Here is an 18246-nt window from a genome sequence, read left to right as displayed (position 1 = left end):
GTAAAATGTGCTAATTTTTATCGTCAGAATAATCGTTATAATAATCAATTCCAATTGGAATCGTTTGTTGCAGCTCTAGTCTATGTATTTATAAATATTTGAGTCTGTCTTTATTATTGTGAAACTGTGTGAATTAGACAAAATCTGCAATGAATGCAAACCTGTGCAAAGTCATTGAAAAGTCTTTGAAAGTCATTGAAGTTTTTCTTGTTTTTTTTTTTTTACCAGTCATTCAACTATTTAAAAGAACATTTCAAATGCATCATTTATAACCTCGATGAGTGGAGATCAACTTTTCTCTGCCAATGTTCTTTTCCAACCAGGCATTAAATCAGTAATTGACCCTGGTTAGTGAAACAAAACATTAATAATTTTAATAGTACTTTTAATGATCATTAACGATGGCTAATGAAAACTGTTGTGATTATTTCTTCCGCACAAAACCTTTATTTGACCTTCTAATTTTAAAATCTATGCTAATTACTGAGGTTCATGTTGTGAATTTGCATAACAATTTACAATACATCAGCATAATTTGGTGTCAGACTCAGTTTATAGACACAAGACGGCAATTATTCTGGACTTTTTTATTCATCAGGCTAAATTATTGAAGATGACTGTGACGGTGAACTCGGATATGAATTTCCGTTGAGCCGTCTGACATTAAACAAATGAAATATGTTTCCACTCATCTCTATCCTGGAGTTAAAGGTCAAAGGTCTGATTTCTTTTTTTTTTTTTACTGACTTTTATATATGGTGATTTCACTTGAGAAGCTGTCTGAACAGTTTTATACAGAAACATTTTCATATAATTTATCAGATCAAGTTATGATGCACAGAAATTCAGGATTTTACATATCCAGACTTAACTGAACCACAAGAACATAAAGAATACTCTGATGTTTTTAGTTACCTAAGAGTCATTTTTTAGATACTGGACATGCTATTGTGACTTACAGGAATATTCTGTAAATTGGTAAAGGAGCTATGTAGCAGACTAGTCACAATGTTCTATGAGGGGTTCCTTATTTCTGTTTTTAGTGTTGCACATTTTTATTATTATCAAAATATTCCAAATAGAATAATTAATTTATTATCTTTCTTTCAGCTTCATGTACTGGTCAGACTGGGGCACACGAGCCAAGATAGAGAAGGCTGGAATGAACGGAGTGGATCGGCAGGTTCTGGTGTCTGAAAATATTGAATGGCCCAATGGCATTACTCTAGGTAAGTGGGGACAATAAAACTACATTAATGAGGCAATACTGTGCTAAATATTCTTTGTTGAGCTTTACACCAAGTTACAATGTTATTCCCTCATCAAAAACATACCTGGAGTGTTGCCTTGATTATTTCATGCTTGTTTGAGAAATCCTTTAATCACCTGTGGCAACCATTTAGCTATGCAAAACACCAAAAGCTTCCAAGTTTTTGCTTCACAGAGCAATCCCTCCCTTTTTCCTCCTGTGAGTCCCCCAATCAGCTCCTTCAGACTAGCCAGCAGCAAATAGCAAACACCTGTTGGAACTGTGCGGCAGCTGAACTCGTTATATGAGCTACGTCTCAGTGAAAAGTTTGTAAAAATGTTGTTAAAGGGTTCATAGAGGAGAAATATTGTTATGACTTCCTGAAGGTGGAGTTTCGGAAAGAGCAGGATTTTTTTAAAGGGACAGAGATCCAATTTCAATGCATTAAAATTATAAAGTCTACTTTCTTTTAAGTCATATTTAATATATAGAGCATTTTTCTAACAACTGAGTTACTTAATTATGCTATAAAATGGCACTGTGTGCCTGGAACATACATAATACTGCCCCTTTAAGAAAAATACTGTTGCTTTGAAATAATATTTCAAGTGTTTTGGATCCGTAAATCTCTGTGTTGTGTAACACTGACAATCTGACATTTTAAAAAAAGTAATCCATTCCAACCAAAGGGATTTGTCGGTCGGAGTACATGAAGGCTTACCACAGAGACGATCGATTTCTATTGAGTCTGGGGAAAGCCCTCCCTCCTCCTCCTAATGTGCGTCTGTGTGTGCTCCTCAGACGTAGCCAACCGGCGCCTCTACTGGGTCGACTCCAAACTGCATCTCATAGCCAGTGTGGACCTGAACGGGGCTCACCGGAGAACACACATGTCCTCTGCAGAGAGATTGGGACACCCGTACGCTCTGGCTGTCTTCGAGGTTTGTGTGTTGCTTCTCAGATTAATTCGCAATTGATTTTAAAGATGTTCTCCTCCCACATTGCATCACATCTTCAAATTTTCAACCAAAAAATAAAACACCTCATAGGAGGGGTGTATTTGAACCCAAATCAATCCATTTAATTCAGCTTATTTCATGCTTAGTTGGTGGGTGTCCATATTTTTAGCCTTTTGTCTCGTCTCCTTGTTGCTTCCACTGGCTTTGCATACCAAATAAGAAGTAGAGATGATTCCGAAGGAGAATATACACTTCTCTTTCTGGTCACCAGCCAAGTCTTTTGTGTGCATGTGATGAATTGAGGCCTTCAGAGGAAATAAATCCAATCAAGACTCTTCGTGCCTGTGAGTAAAACCCACTGTAGTTTTCAGAAGAGTTGCCTCTGCAGCAAATGTAGAATCATCCCTCAGAGGGGTTCCTCCAATGGACCGAGTCTCAGTAAGACTACAGGTAGAGACAAATCCTCTTCACTTTAAAAAGCTTCTTCAAGAAGAGAGCACATTTGTTGACACCGCTGGTAAAGATATATGAAAAGTGTTCAAATAAATTAATCTTTTATTGCAGTAGCATAATCTCACAGAGGAAAACCCCCCACTCCGTTAAGACATCAACGAGGCGTCGCCTGCAAGATCTTTCACACATTTTGAAGCTTTCCCCTCCAGTTTGGACGGACTATTTAAGCCGCAAAGCATGTCATGTCCTCCGATTGCCGGCTTTTGCTGGGTTATCTTCAGCTCTAGCATCCCTTCTGGGCTGCAAGGATAGAGACCCCCTTCTCACTTCCTGATATGTGAAATCATGTCCAGGAGGTAGAGATGCGCTCATCACTCCATAATATGAGCAGCATGACCATGGAGTGATAAGATCTGGACTTAGAGATTCTGTGTATTAGACTGTATTGGCGTTTAATGGTTTATTTAAATTAGAGATGCACTGACACGAAAATTTGACATTTATATTGCAAATAATATTGCTCTTATGGCCGATAACCAATATTTACTAGTACTGTATTGTTTATTTAACCTCTGCTTCAGTTAAACTACCCATAATCCAGTGCTGCAAAGCTCTCACCGTCTCATGACCAAACAAATATCACACCACCAACTTTCTTCCCTTTCCCTAAAGCGGTAAATGGCAACAAGATGGAAATAAATATCGGTTGTTAATATCGGCCGGATTCCAAAAGGAGGAAGCAAGTTATAGCGCAGGGCATTCTGGGTAAATACAACCAATACAAATGAAAGAGTCTTGCGCTAGTGAGAGAAACAACTTGTGGTCTTTTACCAACGACAAAAGACAAAATCCTGAAAGTGCTAAAAACTGACGCCACTCCATTTTGGTTTACATTTTGTGCAGAAGGCAAGGCAAGGCAAGGCAAGGCAAGTTTATTTATATAGCACTTTAAAACAGTACCACTGACCAAAGTGCTGTACAATCACAAGATTAAACAAATAAAAATCAAAATTAAAACACATAAAAACCAACAATGCAGTGACATAAAACACTCTATATAATACATAAACATACCCAGATAAATACAGAAAAGCAGCATCTCAAACTGAATCAAAGGCCAACCGAAAAAGGTAAGTCTTAAGAGCAGATTTAAAAATTGCTAAAGAGGGGGCCTGTTTTACCAACATAGGTAAAGAATTCCAAAGTTTGGGAGCTGCAACAGCAAACGCCCTGTCTCCTCTCTGCCTCCTGGAAGTCCTCGGCACCTCCAGGTTCATTTGGCTCGCTGATCTAAGAGCTCGAGGAGGACAGTGTATATGTAGCAGCTCAGAGAGATAGGAGGGAGCAAGGCCATTTAAAGATTTAAATACAAATAAAAGAATCTTAAAATGCACTCTGAAATGTACCGGCAGCCAGTGCAGAGAATATAAAATCGGGGTAACATGTTCTCTCTTCCGCGATCCAGTTAAGAGCCGAGCAGCCGCATTCTGGACCAGCTGAAGACGGGACAAAGAAGACTGGCTGACACCCACATATAAGGAGTTACAGTAATCCAGTCGTGTTGTGATAAAAGCATGGATTAATATTTCAAAATGATCCACTGGTACAATATTCCTAATCTTAGCAAGCCGCCTCAAATGGAAAAAGCTCGTTTTCACAACGGCACTGATTTGTTTATCCAACTTAAAATTCGAGTCCATTACAAAGCCCAAATTTGTAACAAATGGCAGAAGGGAGTAGCGCTCAGTGTTTTCATCTTCAGAGGTTTTTGTGTCTTTTCCTTCAGTAGTTATTGGTGCAGCGCCACCACAGGCGAGGTGAGAGGGGGGGGGGGGGGGGGGTGACAGGTTATTCAATTATTTTGTATTGTTTGAATCCAATAGCTGAATCACCTCCTAAGTGCAGTCAAGTTCTCCAGAGTCCTGCTAATGACCTCATTATTTGACTCAGATGTGTTGAAGTAGAGATACATCTAAAAGTTGCAGGACCCTCGAGGCCTGGAGTTGCCCACCCCTGGTGTAGTGTGAAGCCAAACCACACCAGCTGAAAATGTAACAAATGTTGCAATTTTGTCTATAGGTGTAAAAATGCCCTAAGTTCCTATTAATTATTTTGTAATTTTTAGTAATCAATGGCTTCCTGTTTCCCTTGGGTATAAATAAGACGTGACACAGAGGCCCATTTCTAATAGCCATTTGCCAGGTAAGGGAGATCAAACTTTCACAAACTGCACCAAAAAGTGCCATCTTGTTGTCACCAGGTCTCCATAGGGACCGTTAAACACTAATTAAGCCATTTCTGTCCTACCATCACAAATAGAAACATGTGGAGTTACTAAAAGATAGCGCTTTTAAGCAATACCCAGTCCAGGTATTTTTAGAGTGCAACAACAGAGGAATGTGTGGACAAGCACCTGGCGACCGCTGATATAGTCAGCCAGACAGCGGCAGTAATGCGATTCATGCGACAGGCTCCACTCAATATTGCTGGGCTGGTGTGTTTCCAGCATGCTGAACAAGAGAGTCACCTTGTAGTCACAACAGGCCAGAGTGAAGCCAGCCATCGATTATGTCTTGTACTACAGGGAATTTATCATAATTTTACTAAGTACCATCACAGTGCCGGCTGAACCAGGACAATAGAAAATTGGCAGGGTTTTATTTGAAGCAGCCAAAACATTTAAAAAGAGGATGAGGTCATTTCACTTTACAATGTTATTTGAGTATTAAAAAAACAATATATGAGTGGGAAGCAAACTGATGATGTGCTGTGTTTGACAAACACAGAGCACAATCCTGTCAGTATTCATAGTGTACTTTTAAGGAAGCATCGCAAACAAAAGCTTTCTTCAGTGAAACGTGTCGCTTTAAGATATTAAGCTTAAGATTTTTGTGTCTGATTCTGTCATTTTGTTTCACTTAATATCTAACAGTGAAACCACTTGCTTTGTTTTTACAGCAAAATGTTTACTCTGAAACACCATGTTCAATTTTTTCAGGTAAACGGCAATAGACAAACAGAGAAAACGTTGCATAAAATGTAATTAAATCACAGAGACTGTTGAATTGTACTGCTGTGATGAACTGTTTTGTTCTCAGATCAGGACTCTGACAACTTGTAGTCTAAGGTATTATATGTTTTTACTTTTAATTGGGTTAATTAACTAAAGGTAATTTCAGAGGAATAATAAAGCCTCTCATAATTAAACAATATTTGCACAAATTCATAAACCAGTCCATAAAACAAAGCAATGCACTTTCTTCTTTTTATCAAACAAACGTAACCTAAAATAAGTGGCAACGTTAAATATTTAGGTGCAAGCTTGGGGTTTTAGAGCGTCATGATTGTTGTCCCACTTGTTGCTTCAACTAAGAACCAACCGTAACCAAAGTAACCTGGGCGCCATAAATGTCCTTGCAGGAAAGATTCATTTCTCTGAATGTGAAACTGTCAGAATAGCTAAATGAGAACTGAAGATGAGAAATGAAGGTCATAAAATCTGTGCAATCTATCTACAGGCTCTCTGGGAATATACTTTCTGTGCAATGCTTGTAAAAATATCTGAACCTTAGGAGTTACAGTGGTTAGAACTTCACCAGCTCTGTGAGCGCAAGCATGAGATTAAGATGTGTTTGCAAGTAATGAACTGTGTTTTGGAATTTACCCCAATTACAATGTTTTGGCTGCTGTTGTGAGGTCACGGTTACACTGACAAGAACAACTTTTCATTTTTATCGCCCATGCTGCAGGATCGGATCTACTGGACCGACAGAGACAAGGCAGCAGTTTTTATGGCCAATCGATTAACCAGTCAGGACATCCAGGCTCTGGCTGAAAACTTGAACGATCCCCATGACATTGTGGTTTTCCACCAGCTCCGACAGCCACCAGGTGTGTGCTCAGTCTGTGTGAGGCCCGTGGCTGTGTAGAAATAAGCTCATAATCAAACTCAACCACGTTTTCTCTTGGTGCCTAAAAAGTGCTGACCACTTCAGAACAGGCATCCAAAGGACGGAGACAAGGACACATTTGAACCATGTAAATCTTTGCTGTCTTTATGTTAACCTGAAGATCTTTTTGCCTCTCACTCATTTCTATTTTCAGGTCCAGACAGCTGTAATTTAGGCAGTGTAGCCAATGGGGGTTGCGAGTACTTATGCCTTAAAGCACCACAGATCACCGAACATTCGCCCAAATACACTTGTGCGTGTCCAGATGGACAGGACTTGGGGCCTGATATGAGGGGCTGCGTACCAGGTGAGGGTCTGAGGGACTGCATGGTTTTGTTGGGTACAAAAAAGATCCTGCTGTACACATGGCTATCGTAGACACATAGAGCAGCGATTCCCCACTGGAATGGGTTCTGCAGAGCTCGTGTCAAAAACTATGCTTTTAAAATGTCTCAAATTTATGTATCTAAAGTAAAGGCCTTAAAATGTCTTGAATTAATTGGAAAAAATGTAAGTCAGCCTTAAATATGTTAATCACAGGTCTTAAATTTTGTGGTGGCAGAAATACTTAATCTCATATATTGTATGTAGTTTATTTTTCGCTAACATAGTCTTGCTAGCTAGCTTTTTTGCATCAATCGTGGATAAGTCCAAATTTATCACCAGCTTGCTGGACGACATTCGTCTTTGCCACTGGCTCACTTCTGTTGCCAACCAATACCATGCTGCATTGATTCTGTGCAACAAAGCTAGGTACTACTACTATATAAATATGCAATTTTCTTTTGTACATTTCTAACGTGAAACAGGTCTTAAATTTAGTTCGTAATGCTCTAGAAAAGGTCTTTAAAAGTCTTAAATTTGAGGCGGTGAAACACTGCTAATGCCAAATAGATTGTCAACATGCATACTATAAAACAACAGTTAAATGAGTTGTTTTATAGCACCACACTCCTACTACTCCTACTACAATCCACACAGCAATAGTGTGGATTGCAAGCCTGGGATCCACTGGTGAAGAAAGAAGCAGGGTTGTTGATCTCCAGTCCTTAAGATCCAAAATTCTTCAACTTTTAGATGAAAACTCCTTCAGCATATCCAAATCCAATAACTAGGACTTTAGTAGGACTTTTGCAGAACTTCACAGCATGCAGAGGACATTATTTGGTCTTTTTATTCAGGTGTTTTGGACCAAAGACCTGGAGTTCAACACCCAATGATTTTTTTACATCTTAAACTGTGTTTTACATAATCTATGTTCAGTGTAGAATAATCCAGCTCTGGTTGCATCTTTCAAAGTTAAAATTTTGAACAAGAAACTGCCAGATGCTGTCGAGTGAAAAACTGAAATAACCCATTAGTTTACCACCGATGGGAAGATCTTAAGCAGATATTGACTTCATTGTCAGAAGGAGCCAAGGAGCAATTAGCCAGGGATTCTCACAGTGCTAAGAATATTTTTTCATTTCAAGACCTACTTCCTTTATTGTGTCAAAATGAAAGTCTCCAACAGATTAAAACACTCACCTTCATATTAACAACTCCTACTACTAAGTTAAGATGAGATCTGGATTGTGGTTGGCAAGTCAGAGTTTTGTGTGATGAGGAATATTGTGGTGTGTTACTATCTTCACACTCAAAATGTTCTTGCCATTATTTTTATAGACTCTGCTCAAAAGCTGGGAGTACCTCAAGACTTTACAATGTTTTTTTAAACTTAAGTTTAAGTTTTGTTTATTTGAATATGGTAAACATCTCTAGATCAAATCTCCAGCTTTGATTTAACTTTCCTCTTAGCAGCGCCAAGGGACGACGTGACGGCGAGATGGCCACCTGCCTTTGAATTTACACCTGACGCCAGAGGCATCGCTCCATCCTCAGGAGGAGCCTCGCAAGCAGACGACGTCCCATACTTGAGCACCGCTCCGTCTGCTTCTCCCAAGTTTCTCACGCCACTCAGTACGCTACAACCTCTGTCGTCGCAGGAGTCCGAGTCACTGGGCTCCCACTCCACAGCCACGGCCACGGTCATCTCAACCACGTCTGCAGGGGACAGCAGTGTCTCCCAACACTGTGAGTGTGCAGTCTTGAAAAAGTAGAATTGCGATCAGGGCTGAAATGATTAATCAAATCAATCATGATTAATCAATTATCAAAATAATCGTCAGCTATTTTAGCCATCGATTAATAGTCAATTGGGCTATACATACTCTGGCTATAGCCATCTGCTGAAAGAACAGCATTCAGGACAGTAATTAGGCCAAAACTGTACAAAAAATGAACATTTAGGATGATGCACTTTGTCTTTTAATATACACTGCTCAAAAAAATAAAGGGAACACTCAAATAACACATCCTAGATCTGAATGAAAGAAATATTCTCATTGAATACTTTGTTCTGTACAAATTTCCATTTGCACAACAGCAGGTGAAATTGATTGTCAATCAGTGTTGCTTCCTAAGTGGACAGTTTGATTTCACAGAAGTTTGATTTACTTGGAGTTATATTGTGTTGTTTAAGTGTTCCCTTTATTTTTTTGAGCAGTATATTTTGCCCAGAACTCCTCAAGTGGCATTTTTAGCTTCACCTGATTCAAAATCGCTAAAGAAATAAATAAATAAAATCTCCCGCTAACAATCACTCAATCAATAAAACAATTAATCAACAAATTAGTACACAGTATTCTTTTGAGCTGCATATGTATACTTTGCTACAAATGAATAAGCGTTCACAAAAGGAATGCTGCTTTTGCATTTTAGGCAATAAAATGTTTGTTTTATTTAAAACAAATGACTCATTTAATGTCTTTGTGATATTGTGTAGAAATGGCTGAAGTGGTTACATTAAAAAATCTGTTAAATGTTCCAAATTTTTTATCCAATTAATTAATTAATCGTCAAAAATAATTGATTACTAGAATAATTGTTAGTTGCTGCCCTAATTGGGATTTAAAAAAACTGTTTAGTTGCATCTACTTCCTGTTGGGAAGATGGCTAGCGATCTCGAATTGGCTGTAACGAGGACATTAAAGTGGGGAATCTACAAGCCTCAGCCACCGACGACAGAAATAATTGTCACCTTGAAAATTATGCCGTTCTCCTCATAAAACTGTGGTTTATGTGGGCGGGCGGGTGGAGGGAGCGGGGGTCGCATATCTGGAAGGAAATTTGTGTTGCGGCATAAATGCTTGCCTCATAAGTGTGTTAGTAAGTACTGCATGTTGAATGCAAATTTTGCTCTAATGCAGTTATACGGAGCCTGTATGTATGAAGGTGCAGAAGGTCGGGGGTGTCTCAAAGTCACACTTTGGCAAATACCGAGCTCTGCATCCTTTACATTCCTTTTTTAGCTTTTTTTTCTCCCTCCCCCCTCTTTTCTGCCGCTGTCTCTTCGTAAAACACTCACGGCCATTAACGCATGTTCACTCACTTGTCGCCTCCCTGTTTTATCGTCTCTCATTTCCACCGCCTTGACCCTTCTTCGACACGCTGCCTATCTCACACTTTTTGTATCTTACCTGCCCTCTTACTTTTTGTTCTCTTTACGCGACTGCCTTTTCATCCCATCACTCCTACACCATGTAATTCGCATTCCTTCTCTCTCCCCAGCCGGTGGTGAGAACTTCGTTCTGGGTGAGAACCTGACGGTGGCCGTTCTGGGCGTGGTCATTCCTATTGGTAAGCTGCATGCAGTCTCTGTTTTCTTAGTTTGTCTGGTTACAGAAAGGCCGTTTGGCTACATACACAGTGCCTTGCAAAAATATTCAAACCTTTTGGACTTGTTCACATTTTTCTCACATTACAAACTTCAATGTTCTTCTAATGGTATTTTGTTACATAGATCAACATGAAGTAGCACCTAACCAGGAAGCAGCAAGAAAATGATATGTAGGCCTTAATTTTTTTTGCAAATTAAAAGTCTCCCTCTTCCTGATCAACTCATTCAGACTAGCCAGCAGTAATTAGCAAACACCTGATGGAACTGTGTATGTCCTGGACTCGTTATACGAGCTACTTCTCGGTGCAGTACTGGTCGAAATGTTGTCAAATTGTTAATAGAGGAGCCATGTTGTGATGACTTCATGAACGTGCAGACTTTCTTAAAGAGACAGAGGCCAAATTTGAAGGCACTAAATTACTAAGTGACTCAAAATTTATTTTGAAGGTGACAGAGTTTCTTGATTGTTCTATAAAATGATTCTATGTGGCTGGAAAACACATAATTTAAAATGTTAGAATACATTTCTATTCATTCCACTTGAGTCATCTTCCTCAGTAATAATGGCTGCAATTCTTGTAGTTCTTCACTAAACGTCACAAACTAAGTCAAATTGGACGGAAATCATTTGAGCAACGTTTTTTTTCAAATCATGCCCAAGATTATTATTTGGATTTATGTCTGGGCTTTAACTGGTCCAGATTATATTTTACAATTTATAGCATTTTATATATTTTTTTATTTTATTTTATCTACAACTACTACTCAGTGGTAGTTGTTATTGTGTCTTGTCATTACTGTAACTGCGAAGTAATTTCCCTGCTGGGATGAATAAAGTACTTCTATTCTATTCTATTCTATTCTATTCTATTCTATTCTATTCTATTCTATTCTATTCTATTCTATTCTATTCTATTCTATTCTATTCTATTCTATTAACTCATTGATGTGCCTAGATCCGGCTGTGTGTAGTGTTAACCTGCTGGAACAAGAACTTCATCCCTAGTTTCAAGTCTTTTGGTGTTCCTCTGTATTTAGCTCCATCCATGTTCCCATCAACTCAAACCAGCTTCCTGCTCCTGCAAGAAAAACACACCCACAGCACGACTCTGCCTCCACCATGTTTCATCACAGAGGCGCTGTTTCTGATTGCTCTATACTGTCAGTTTTCCTCCACACATACTGTAAATTTTGGTCTTTCGTTTTGGTGTCATCTTAGCAGTTGTGTTGGTCCATCACATAAAATCCCAATAAAATACATTGAGGTTTGTGGTGACGGTATAAAAATGTGAAAATTGTGATGGATATTTATATCTTTGCAAGACTCTGCACATGTACTGTGTTACCCTGATGTATAAGGTACCTGTTTGTTGAGTCCATCACACATTCACAGCTGTGCACTGGAGGAGTGAATGCTACAAGTCTACAAGTCCTCCTCTCTGTTATTTTTTTGTGTGTATTTAATATTCTTGTCATTGTGTATCATTCACCTTCTACTGTACTGTTTTGTGGGGAACGCTTTGGCAAGCATTCTTTGCTAAAGCATTGTAGTTTTCAAACTTTATTGAGGAGTAATAATAATTGAAGATAAGAAAAACAGCAAACACCTTTGAAAATGCCTTCATGATAATTGTGAGAATTTCAAAGTTCTACCTACTTATGTGTATTTCATGAACTAAAACACTTGTGGCTCCATCAAAAAGTCTGTGCTGGAAAATATCACACCTCAGACTAAATGCCAGGATACAGTTTGAAAGATTTTTCATAAGACAGAGAACTTGGCTAATAAAGAACTAAGCTGCTCAGCTGGCTAATATGCTAAAAGAGGAAATTCTATTCAGTCAGCCGTTAAGGATTCAATCATTACTCTACGTCCATCTGATTGTTACATTTGTAGTCGGAACTCGGAAATTTCAACTTACCAGTTGGAAAAGTTGGACTTCCTAGTGGGAGAAACCCAGACTAAGGATTTTTAGTCTGGGTGATTTTGGTGATTTTTAGGATTTTTCAGTGTTCCATATGGCCGCTCCTCGCATCAGCAGTAGTACGCGGTGGTGGAAACCTATTTATTTTACAAATACACATGTAAGAGTGCATCTAAAATCAATGCTACCTTTACTGCCTGCAACTCTTATCTGAAAAAAACAACAGTGGTCTTTCCTTATGGAAAGTGAAGGAGCTTAAACAATGTTCGCAAGCAGTGTTACTTGGCCATCGCCATGTTGAAATCCAGACTTCTCTGACTATGTTAATTGGAACACTTTTACCTCAGGTGTGACGTCAAAACCAGCATCACTGCTCTAACAAAAACACTCGGAGAAAAGCCAAATGATTATCTGCAGGTCTGAGTCATTTAAAGGTGGCTACATCTGCTTGTTATATAGCTACAGTCTCTGGCAAATAACACCAAATGAAGCTTTCTTCATTTTAACCCAGAAAGGATTAAAATGGATCAGGCATCCCAAATATTGCTCACTGTTTGCTTAAGCAAAGCCACACAACTTAATTCATTTGCTACACCACATTGTTTTTGTTTTCTTATTTAATTGTGACTAAAAAGAAAAAAAAGGAACAAAACATTTATTAATCACAGCTTATTTCCTTTAAAATGACAGACCAGATTTAAATCCGCTAGATATAGGGAAAATAAACATAATTCAGCTAAAAATATGACTTTATACCCAGTACCTACTTTAAGCTAAAACCTGATTCTGGACTAAATGAACTGGAATGAACTGAGCCAGCCTCCTTTCTCAGACAGACTTTTTCATTTTGTTTGTAATAAAATCAGGTCACAATACAGGTGGAGAACACAAAAGGTGTTTATCAGCCGTGACAACTTTAACAGTATTTTATTGGTGTGATTTAAAGCTGCAGTGTTAAATTACAATGCCTATTTAACGGCAGATTTAACGTGATCATTTGCCATCACATAGTCAGGCATGTGAAGTTTCAGAATATCTTCATTAGTATGATCAGCTACTTTTCCTCATATCTGTTTGTATAATAAAGACACTACATTAAAAAAATCATATTACAAATGAAGTATTAAAATAACACATTCCATTTTCCCTGACTTTTAAGAAAAGCTGCAGTATGTAACTTTTTTAAAAAATGTTAAAACTGCCACCATTTTGTGACAGTTAGAGACAGATAAACTGAAAAGATCAATCTCCTCCACCTTGTCCCTGAGCTACTTTTGCCATCTGAAGAAATTCAACGCTCCTTACCAAAAACAACCACTCAGAGGCAGGAGGAGGGTCTTAGTGCTGTCAATCAACCTTATGATTGACTCGCTGTGCATTGTGCTATTGTTGAAGAAACAACTTACCATTACAAGACAAATGTTTATTCGCCATCATCAGTGGCCATGCTAACTAAGCTTAGCATTTACAACAGGCTATGCTAGCTGCAGCTTAGCAAAGAGTGAAGAGGATGAGGGATCAGCACTAAGACCCGACTCCGGCCTCTGATTGGTGGTTGTTTCTAGTTAGAACTGTGAGAAGGCAGAGGAGCCCAATTTTACAACAAATATGTAAAAAAAAAATAAATTATAAAAGCTACATACTACAACTTTAAGATAGCAAAATATTTTAATTCCCCAGGTATATCTTCTTTGAAAGTGTCTCAGGCGATCCTTAAAACAAACACTCCAACTCTAAACTTTAATGAAGGTTATTTAGAGTCTGATTAGAGTCTGTGCATACTTGTGTGACTCATCTTTAGCCTGTGCTGCACCACCCACCCACACATACACACACACAGTCTCCATACCGCTCCCTCTTCCCTCTCTGTCCCCCCCATCCCGCATGCCTCTTCTTCTTCTCCTCTCCGTGCCCGTCATCTCACACCATGGACTCGTTCTGCCTTGTTAACGCTCCCCCTCCTGTCCCCGTGTCCCCTGCCGCTGTGTGTTAAACGCATGCAGTTCCTATCGTTGCCACAGTGGTGTTCGGCCTGGTCTGCGCCGGAGTCTACCTGGCGTGGCGGAACTGGCGCCGCAACTCCACCAAGAGCATGAACTTCGACAACCCGGTCTACCGCAAGACCACCGGCGAGGGCGAGGAGGACGAGATCCACATCGGGAGGACCGACGGCATGGGACACCACGTCCACCACCACCACCCGTACCCCCAGGGGGTTGGTATGGGCGTGGTGGGGGCTGGGAGCGGCACCTGCCCGCAGTTCATCGCCCTGCCTTTGGGGGGCAGCATGCCCGACGCGGGGACTCACTGGTACACGGAGCAGCCCATGCTCTCCACTGCAAAGTGAGGCAAAAGGACCTGCTTCTGGTGCAGCTGGACTCTCAGGCACACGGAGAAGTCAGAATGAACTTGGACTAAGTTTACCGAAGGGATGAACGACATATCATTGTTTCATTCATCCACACACACACGCCGATGCCCCCCCCCCCACACACACACACACACAGCCATGTCCTGTCACGTTACATATAAACCAAGATCGAGAAAGAAAAATTACGGAATGAAATCTGTTTTTTCTCCAGTAGATTCTGGTAGTTAAGTAATCAGGTGGTGCAGATGCGCTCTCAACGCTGGAAAATTAAGTCAAACTCTCCGTTTTTAACTTTTCCATTGACAACCGTGTGCATCTGAAGCTGCTATAAGGCATCGGACTTGAGCATCCATTTTGTCCTTGATGTGTTAGTTTGAGTTTTGTGTTACTGCTGGTTGGCGGCAGCGCTCTGGGACAGCTAACTAAAGAAAGAGGAGCTGTTCAACTGGGGCAGCCGGTGGAGACAATCTGTTGGGATCAATCCCAAATGCTGTTTCTGGAGACGCCTGGTGTCGTAAACATTTATTCCTGGATCAGTTTGTCCGGTTCAGTGCTTCATGATGTTGGTTGAACTATGTCAGTTTTGAGTATTTCTCTAATTTAGTGAAGAGAGTTGGAAGAGTCTTCTGTGAGCATAAAGGTGCAAGTCAGAGTTCTTCTTCTTCTTCTTCTTTTAGTAGCTTGTTTTAGATGTTAAATGGTCTGAGAAAAGCAATAGGCTGCAGATAGCAGCCAGTTGAGGTGTTTTGTGGTTGATGGGAATCACTGAGTGGTAATGATTTCATTTGACGACCCACTTTTGACTGTGACACACACAGACACATGTACACTCCACCTGCCGTGCAGCGGTATCAGATTCCCGTTGTTTCCAAAGTGGGTGGAGGGGGACGAGGACGAGGTAAAATTCGCTCTCTGGAAACACAAGCGGCATGCAACCAACCGACATCGCCGCCGTTCATTGTTCCACACGAGACGCTCTCACCCACACTCACACACATTTATTGCACAGTCGATTTCGCCACCGCTGCCACTGTCATTTGAGTAGACAGTTTGGGACAGGAGGGCCCAGCTGGTCTCTGCTTTGGGAGAGAAAAAAAACCTGTCATATTATGTTACCACAAACGCGAAAAGAAAAAGAAAAATCGGACTCCGATGCAGTGTAGTGTGGTGCCTGCAGACCTCGTCGGTGAACAGGTTTCATGCCGGTTTATACAGATCACCTGGAAATTCCCCCGTGTGTGTGCTCATCGAAATGCATGTGTGCCAATTGTTCATCGCACAGCCATATTTGAAACTGTTTTTTGGATGCTATTTGTTGCACAACCCTCTTAGAATGCCTTCTGGTACTGTGTTTCTCATGGACAAAGAAGGTGTGTGTGTGTGTGTGTGTGTGTGTGTGTGTGTGTGTGCGTGTTTGCACGTGTGTTGACCTCTGTGTGTATTGGTGAGCGAGTGCGTGTCGGCAGAAAAGCTTTGAGGGTGCTTTTTTGACTCATTGGGTTGTAAATACGTTTTCATAACGTTTTTTGATAAGGTATTGTATAATTCTGTAAAAGAAGAGCTGTATATAAGATTTTAGATAAAGTGTTGACACCTATATTAATTTATTTGTATGAAGAAAGCACTGTTTTTTTCCTTCCTGATTGTTTAAAATCAGTTATCCACCAAAGTGTTTTGTTTTAGTTGGTGTTTCTTGCTGTGTATCGTTTAGCCTCATTTTTTGTGAATATTTTTTCTTAGCCTTTATATAATATTAAGAGGCCCCCCACACCTTCCACCCAAAAAGAATTAACAAAACAAAATCCACATTGGTGGAACATTTTTAACCCCAATGTCAGTGAGAACGTTGCTTTGTATTTATTTGTGCCTTTTTTGTTTACACTTTCATATTAACCTTGTGTTTTTTTGTTTTTTTCTCATGAAAAAAAAAGTCAGCCAGTTGCTGTACGTCTAATACTGAGCTGTACTGAGGACAAATTGGTTCTGTGTTTTATTTTTCATAACTGAATAGTTTTAAATATCTCTTTTTCTTGTTATATAAAATCTGACAAACACAAGTCTGCAGTTTCTCTCTTATTTTTTCCTACGTAAGTCAATTTCCTTGTAACTTTGTATGTAGAAACATAGGAAGGATTATTATTTTGTGTAACAATGAGTCAAATTAACAGTGGGTTACTCTGAGTTGTGTGGTGATCTAGCAGGGAGAAAAAGCTGGCGCATCAGAAGTTAGCAGAAATCAAATCATCCACCAGAATATTCTCAGAATTGATGTTTTTCAATTTGAATTTTTGTCACAGGTGTTTATTCAAAATGAACCAGTCTTCCCACAGAGCTCTTTGCCTAAAGCAGCAAATGATACACAACTTTAAATTGCGTTCATATATTGAAGATCTTTATGTGTCATGATGAAATTAATTATTTTCCTTAAGTTTGAAACCTCGGTTTGTCGTACTGTATTGTGGTTCCTTTATTAAAATGTGTTAATCAAATGAACAAAAACTTAATCTAGGTGGATCTCACCAAGTGGATTGGGATAAACAAATCCAGTCAGACTCTCGTCTTGATTCTGTTCTATCTCTTTTAGTCTGATCCAGCATCAAAAGTTCGCCAATGAAAAGTGTTTTCATCTGACACTGATTATCAAAACATTTCAGTATAAAACCAAAACTTAAAACAAATGGTTATATTTCAGAGATGGAACAAGATTTACTGCTGTCTGGAGCAACAGTTCAACCCAACCCAAGGTTGCTAAAGTCTTTAAGAAGAGAATGCATTCAGTTTATTACCTTAAAGCTGCAGTAGGTGACTTTTAGCAAATATGCAATAAATACATTTCTATAAATCTGTCACAAAGTCCTGACAGTAGAATGTAAGACAGGTAATCTAAAAAAGAAAGCTTTTCTGGCTCCTTCCAGTGATCCTACTACCATATACAGAAATGCACCACTCCCTGTCAGAAACAACCAATCAGAGCCAGGGGGAAGGTCTTAGCAATGTCAATCATGCTTGTGCATGTGCTGCTCACATCCTTCCCTCGTTTAGTACGTTCCGTCGCTCAAGCTCAATATCGCCAGTGTCCTGCAGCTGTTTAAATATCTGAGAAACAACCCAACAACAACAAAGTGTCAATTTCTTGACGTCAGTGCCGGCTTGGCTGTGGGGGAAGGAGCTGTGGAGTGTGTGCTTGTTCAAATTTTCGAGGTAAATCCAAAGTTTTCTCTGAACTCTATAGTTTAAAACATTAAAACTGATAATCAATTAGGTCATTTCTACAGCTGACTGACTTCCAGACTATTATTTTCCTAAATAAATACTTTGAAATTTATTCAGAAAACTGTTAATCACAACCGCTTCAGAGTGATGAACATTGGATGTTTGGACACTCTTAGGCACAGTCTATGAAATAAATTATTAGATAAGTTCAGTGTAGTGTCACGACAAAGACCTTCTTCACAGCAACCAAATGTAGAAAAGATCCGTAAAGTTCTATATCGCTACAATAGGAAGCCGGTTTGTTAGGTCTCTACGCTACTGCTCTCAGCCAACATTACTCCTGACTTCACCGGCCAAGTTCTGAATCTCCATATGAGCTCAGAGACTTCGGCATCAAACATAATTTGA

At 39.6% G+C, this 18246-nt stretch overlaps 1 protein-coding gene across 3 annotated transcripts in view; it reads left to right on the top strand.

Annotated features, from left to right (window-relative positions):
• The window catches only part of LOC102229779 (low-density lipoprotein receptor-related protein 8-like), a 98796-nt gene extending 82114 nt beyond the window's left edge, over positions 1-16682 (top strand). Inside the window, exons 12-18 of one of the 3 annotated variants that reach the window (XM_023335062.1) lie at positions 1111-1229; positions 2051-2190; positions 6411-6552; positions 6766-6918; positions 8412-8684; positions 10221-10289; positions 14258-16682. In XM_023335062.1, coding sequence (XP_023190830.1) covers positions 1111-1229; positions 2051-2190; positions 6411-6552; positions 6766-6918; positions 8412-8684; positions 10221-10289; positions 14258-14601 — 1240 coding nt within the window. In that variant the 3' untranslated portion in view covers positions 14602-16682. Of the gene's footprint in view, positions 1-1110; positions 1230-2050; positions 2191-6410; positions 6553-6765; positions 6919-8408; positions 8685-10220; positions 10290-14257 lie in introns of all 3 variants that reach the window. The other 2 variants (XM_023335063.1, XM_005808302.3) reach the window with 2 other exon arrangements.
• The last annotated feature ends 1564 nt before the right edge of the window (positions 16683-18246 follow it).

This window comes from Xiphophorus maculatus, chromosome 6, assembly GCF_002775205.1.
Source record: "Xiphophorus maculatus strain JP 163 A chromosome 6, X_maculatus-5.0-male, whole genome shotgun sequence".
In the NCBI taxonomy this organism is placed as follows: Eukaryota; Metazoa; Chordata; class Actinopteri; order Cyprinodontiformes; family Poeciliidae; genus Xiphophorus; species Xiphophorus maculatus.
This window is presented reverse-complemented; position numbering and strand designations above follow the sequence as displayed.